The 6072-nt window shown below is 52.2% G+C and overlaps 1 protein-coding gene across 1 annotated transcript in view; it reads right to left on the bottom strand.

Annotated features, from left to right (window-relative positions):
• Window positions 1–2685: 2685 nt before the first annotated feature.
• The window catches only part of TAMALIN (trafficking regulator and scaffold protein tamalin), a 10036-nt gene continuing 6649 nt past the window's right edge, over window positions 2686–6072 (bottom strand). The window contains exon 9 of the mRNA XM_077753676.1: window positions 2686–2871. Within this exon, the coding sequence (XP_077609802.1) occupies window positions 2686–2871 (186 nt within the window). The remainder of the gene's footprint in view (window positions 2872–6072) is intronic.

The raw sequence follows: 6072 nt of genomic DNA, 5'->3' as shown, positions 1-6072 counted from the left end.
CCTCCCCCACTTGCAGGGACAAGCATGCTCTCTCTCAAACATTTTAAAATAAATGAAAGTCTGTCTTGTGGGCAGCATATAGATGGGTCTTGTGTTTTTTTAAAAAATTCATTCAGCCACTGTATGTCTTTTGATTGAAGAATTTAGTCCATTTACATTTAAAGTCATTATCTATAGATATGTGCTTATTGCCATTTTGTTAATTGTTTTCTGGCTGTTTTTGTATTTCCTCTCGGTTCCTTTCTTCTCTTCTTGCTCTTATTCTTTGTGGTTTGCTGACTTACCCTTCTCTTTATTTTTTGTGTATTTACTATAGTTTTTGCATTGTGGTTACCATTAGGCTTACATATCATAACATTTTAAATCAATAACTTAAGTCTCATCCCATTCTAAAGCTCAAAATTTTTACTCTCCCCCTACCTACACTTTGTTTTTGATGCCACATTTTACATCTTTTTACATCTGTGTCCCTTAACTGATTATTGTAATCATAGTTATTTTTACTACTTTTGTACTTTAACCTTCATATTGACTTTATAATTAATCTACTACCTTTACTATATATTTACTTTTCCAATGAGATGTATTTTGATGTGTTTTCTTGTTACTAATTAGCACCCCTTCTTTTCCATAATTTTTACTTTTTGCATACATTTGTGTGTTCTGTAAACTCCAGGAACGAAACAGTCACTGAAGTCTAGGAGGTCTCCTTTATGGCAAAAATTCTGTGTCTTGCAGTTTAGTGGGTGCGATTCCTTCCCACTCCCCCTCTCCAGCCCGGTCTCTAAGCCTTCAGACTAAGTGGGGGTCCATGCAGAGAGGTGTGTTGGTTGAAATAAATTAAGTTTGATCATTTATAAGTTCCAAATGCATTGTTCATTCATTCAGACACACCTGCCTTCAGTCGATGTTGTTCAGTCATTCAGTGGACTGAACGTCCCCTCAGTACTGGGCAAATTCAGACGTCAGAGAGCTTCAGATGGGTTGTGTGGTTTGGAGGAGACTCCACTTTGTGAGGGTATGGGGCTGGGCACCAGGCTGATGGGGCACCCCACTTCTGCCACATCTGCTGCCTGTTAAGGTCAGGGCTGAGAGAGATGCAGTGTCCTGAGGCCACCACCAGGGGTCAGGCGCACCTGCTCTACTCTGGGTATTTCCTTGCAGGGAGGACTCCTTGGTCCCCTGCCTTCTCCTCAACCTAAGGGTCCTTTCTCTTTCACTCCTTCAGCCCACCCTCCTTCCTGTAGGCCATCCCATCCAGGCATCATTGCAGGGCCAAGCAGCCTCCCAACTAGACAGCTTGGCATTTCTCCTGACCCGTGGGGACTCCCACAGCCTCTCACTTCCCCCCAGTTTTAGGACTGACTGGTGAGCAGAAAGTGCTCACTCTACTATCCTATCTCTTCTCCTGCCGCCATTCAGCTTGAGTTCTCTGGTTTTGTCTCCAAGCAAAATGGGAATGTTTATGGATTACTCCCTTTAAAAAAATTTTTTTTAATGTTTTATTTATTTTTTGAGAGAGAGAGAGAGAGAGGACACGTGAGCTAGGGAGCGGCAGAGAGAGAGGGAGACACAGAATCTGAAGCAGGCTCCAGGCTCTGAGCTGTCAGCACAGAGCCCAACATGGGGCTCGAACTGACAAACAGTGAGATCATGACCAGAGCCGAAGTCAGACACCTAACTGACTGAGCCACCCAGGCGCCCTTATGGATTACTCCTTCTAACGCATTTTCTTATGTGTGTCAGCAAAGCTCTTCTCCAAGCCCAAGCCCCTCTTGTGGCCCCCAGAACCCAGTGTCAAGAACCCCTCCATCTTTTGATGGGAACGTTCTCACCTCACTCCAGCATAGCACCCACATCCATGGAGCCTTGATCCCTCTGGACCTGATCTCCTTTTGCTCTCGGGTATATATCAGACGCTGCTCCCTCAGGTCCCACGTTTCATCCGCCCTCCCTGCTCCCACTTTCCCTGCCCACACATGAGTTGCACAGCCTTAGAGGTTCAGTTCTTCTAAATGGTTTCTTACCATCTTTTTTTTTTTTTTTAGTGTTTATTTTTGAGAGAGAGAGAGTGCAGGGGAGGAGAGAGAGGGGCACAGAGGATCTGAAGCAAGCACCATGCTGATAGCAGAGGGCCTGATGCAGGGCTTGAACTCACCAACTGAACTGTGAGATCATGACCTGAGCCGACATCAAATGTCAGACGCTTAACCGACTGAGCCACCAGGGCCCCCTGCTTCCTTACCAACTTGACATCTTGTCCTCACACTCCTTCCTCCAGGAAGCCTTCCCTCTGCCCGATCCAAGCTCTAGAGACAGACATATATGAGCGAATGCTGGCTCTGCCAGGTACCAGCTATGCTACCTTAACCTCTCCAGTCCTTAGTTTCTTCATCTGTAAAATAGGGACAGTAGCAAATGGCTCTCGGATATGCGGTGAGGCCTAAGCAGTTGATGGCTTTGGAGGTATTTAGCACAGTACCAGTGTGTAGAGGTGTTCTGGGATATGGTCCCTCGTCCTTTCCTTACGGGTACAGCTGCTACCTCCACTGCCCCCCCCCCCCCCACACCCCCCCCTGCCAATGGAAACCTGCCCTTGTCTCTGCACTGGCTACTTCTGCCCCTCCCCCCACTTCCGAGCAGAGCCGCAGCCCGAGCAAAGGGGGGCGGGGAGAGCTAGGGGGCTCAGGGGCCTGCCGCCACCTTGCTGAGATGGGGGCAGAAGCAGAACTCTGCGGGGACCTCAGACCAGCTCTCCATCTGCAGGGCTGTGTCACGACCTAGAATGGCGTCCACTCTCGTCCCTGGGGTTATTCGGGCCCCCTTCTGGCCTGGGGACGGGGAAGAGCTCCCACAGAGTCCCCTGAGGCACTGAGAGGACCAGAAGGGTGATGGGAGATGAAGGAGGGGAGGCAGGGCAGGGGAATACCAACCACACACTATTCCCCATCCCTGTCCCTGCCCCCTTCCCATCCACCCCCGCCCTCCACCAAACACGATCCCTGGGTTAATTTTTAGCATCGCAGCTCGTACATTAGTCACTCCCTGTCACCCACCTACACGGCAGGAGGCTGCTGTGCTGGTGCCGTCATCCCATCATCTGTGAGGTGGGATCCAGCCCCGCTCTGGGCACCCCCTCAGCCTCCTCCGGGAGCCCCTTCGGCCTGGGTGAGGGGTACCCACATCACCCCCAAGACCAGCCGCAGGGGAGGAGGGGAGGAACGGGCTGGTCAGAGAGGAGCTGGGTAGTCCAGGAGGCGAAAGTCCAGGGAGGCCCCTGCAGACCCCACCCCCAGTAGGGTGCCCAGGCAGCTGGTCTCCCTGCGGTTCCAGGCTCTGGGAACAAAGGTATGAGAGGGCCCCTCGCTTAGCCCTGAGCCTCTAGGAGCTGCTGTTTGTCATGGCTGCAGAGCAGCTGTTCAAACAGGGAGCTTGGGGGAGGCTCCATTTTCTTAACCAAAGAACGAGGGAGGTGCAGGGACCCTGGCTGGGGCTGACACCCAGCCCCAAGGGGATATCAGGGTAGTTGCCAGCATCAGCTGGAGCAGAGGTGGGGCCTCCTCACTGCCCCTGCCCCAGGGCTGAGAGCTGGGGAAGTGGCCGTCCACTCTCTGCTGGCCTGGCCCTAAGGAAGCATTCCTGTTTATTGAGCACCTGCTGTGTACCACAGCAGTGTTAGGCCCCGGAGGCACAAAGTCAACAAGGCTGAGCTTCCTGCCTTAGGAAGGCAAAGATCTATCCAAAAGAAGTCAGTGTGGTTACCCATGGGGAGTAAGTGCTGTAAAGAAAATAAATAAATAAATAAATAACTAGAGGGATCAAGATAAAGAATATTGAGGACACAGAACTGCTGATCTGGGAGAGCTCTCTGAGGAAGTGTTTAAGCTAATGGCAGAGGACGGAGGGCTCAGGCTGAAGAAGAGAAGAGGGGTCCAGGCAGAGAGCACAGCAGAGGCAAAGGGCAGAGACAAGAAAGAGCTTGGCATATTTGAAGATTAGGACTAGGAAGAATAGTGTGGCTTAAACACGACAAGTGACATGGAAAGAGAAACAATTTGAGCTTGAAGAGAGAGATAGGGACCTGACCCCAGAGGGCCTCCTAGAAGGCATCCCAATACGATTGCAGAGGTTGTGCACTGCACAAAGGCTCCCAGTTGCCAGATTCTGGGACCTGTGTGGCTGCTGTCAGCTCAGAGGAAGGGACGCCTTGTTGTAATTTGTCTGCCCAGAGGGACAACGTATCATGCGTAAGCATAGGAAATAGTTTGGATTTTATTCTTTTATTCCAGGGGGAAGCCATAATGGATTTGAAGTGGGGAGGATTGTGATCTGATTTCCTTTCTGGAAAGATCACCCTAATACCATGTGAAGGGATGGTCCAGGGGCAAGAGGGGAAGCAGGGAGCCCATTCAAGTGCAGTAGTGCAGGAGAGGGAGGGGAGGAGGTTGCCTGGCTGGGGGAGGGTGCCACTTAGACCCCTGCATGCTGGTTACTGCCAGGGAGGGGCACTGGCACAGAGCCTCAGTCTCAGGCCTAGCTCTGCTGCTTACTTTCTGTAGGACCCTAGACAGGTCACTTGCCCTGGGTCACTTCAAAGAAAGGTGGTGTCCACCTCTTGGTGGATGCTGTGGGCACACACTATAGCTTTTGAGCTAGTATCTTCCACCAGCTGGCATCAGGCATGAAATACAGCAGCGGAGAAGACAGGAAAGGCCTCTGGGCTCTGCTACGAGGAGTGTGGGTCCTAACAGGGAGGGGAGCCAGGCAAACACCAAAATCCACTTAAGTCAAGACACTTGCAGATGGTGAGGAGTATGACAGAAACAGCCAGGGCTCTGCCACAGTGGAAGGTGTGACTGTATTTTGGATTGGGTGTGGAGGCCTTTGGGAGGCAGGGCTGAGTACTGAAGGGGCCACTTATGAGAAGAGCCAACGCAGAGGACTCGGGTGGATGGGGTCTGAAATGTACCAGGTACAGCAACGGGGCCAGAGCAGGAAGCAAGAAGGGAAACAAGAAAATGAGGCGGGCAGGGGTCACATAACCCTATTGTAGGAGTGCTGGGGACCCGCTGAAGTGTCCTTGAACAGTGGAGTCGGCCGTGAGTAGGCCTGTCACAGGTTGGGTGGCTGGTATCTAAGGTCTTCTCCGTGGCCGACTCGGGCCCTGGGGGTAGAAGGTTCCAGGCAGTTATTTGCACAGGGATAGTGAAGGACTTTAGACAGCCTTGGCCACCACCTGTTGTGCCTATTTGGGAAGGGAGGCTCAAGATGCACTTAAACAAAAGGCCCAAGCTCTGAAGAGGGTGTGGGGCCTCTAGTTCAGGTTCATACATGTAAATTGAAATCCACCAGACTTTCCCTGGCTGCAGGCTCCAAGCAAATAAGATGTAAAATATAGTGTGTGTGTGTGTGGGGGGGGGGTTGGGGGGCAGGGTGCGTGTTTGAGTCAGAGCATGCTGGACCCCAATCCTGCCCCCCACCAGGCAGTCACCACGCTGACACAGATGCAAAAAACCATCAATTTTATACAGTTTGTGGTTCAGAAGCAACAGTATGCAAAATGCTGAACAGTCTGTGCTGCCCCCACCCAGCAGGACGTGCCCATTCCTGTCCCCCAAGGGTTAGAGAACCCAGGACCCCTGCCGGCAGGACCCAACTTAGTTATAGACCCCTGGGAGGGGGCCAAGCCCTTAGGGGTCAAGGCCGGGAAGGAGGGGGACCAGCACCTTAGTCCCCTTCAGGGGCCCACCGGTTAACTGGAAGTGTGTGTGTGTGTGTGTGTGTGTGTGTGTGTGTGTGTGTGTGTGTGTGTGTAGGGTGGGGAACGACCGGCCACAGACCAGTTAACTGGAAGTGTGTATGCGTGTGTGTGGAGGGTGGAGGGTGGGGAACGACCGGCCGCAGGCCACTGCCTCCCCAGCCAAGGGTGAGGGGCAAGTAAAGCTGAGGAGAGGGCTTCGTGGGACAGGGTTCCTCCCCTCCAAGGGAGTTGTTTTCCTGAACACCCCACAAGGCACTACTGACCCGGATGTAGGATGAACGCCCCCAAACCTCTCCCAACCCAAGCCCGCC

The sequence above is a fragment of the Crocuta crocuta genome, unplaced genomic scaffold, assembly GCF_008692635.1.
Source record: "Crocuta crocuta isolate KB4526 unplaced genomic scaffold, BGI_CrCroc_1.0 scaffold30, whole genome shotgun sequence".
Taxonomy (NCBI): domain Eukaryota; kingdom Metazoa; phylum Chordata; class Mammalia; order Carnivora; family Hyaenidae; genus Crocuta; species Crocuta crocuta.
The sequence above is the reverse complement of the archived record's forward strand: the minus strand, read 5'-3'. Positions and strand labels throughout refer to the sequence as shown.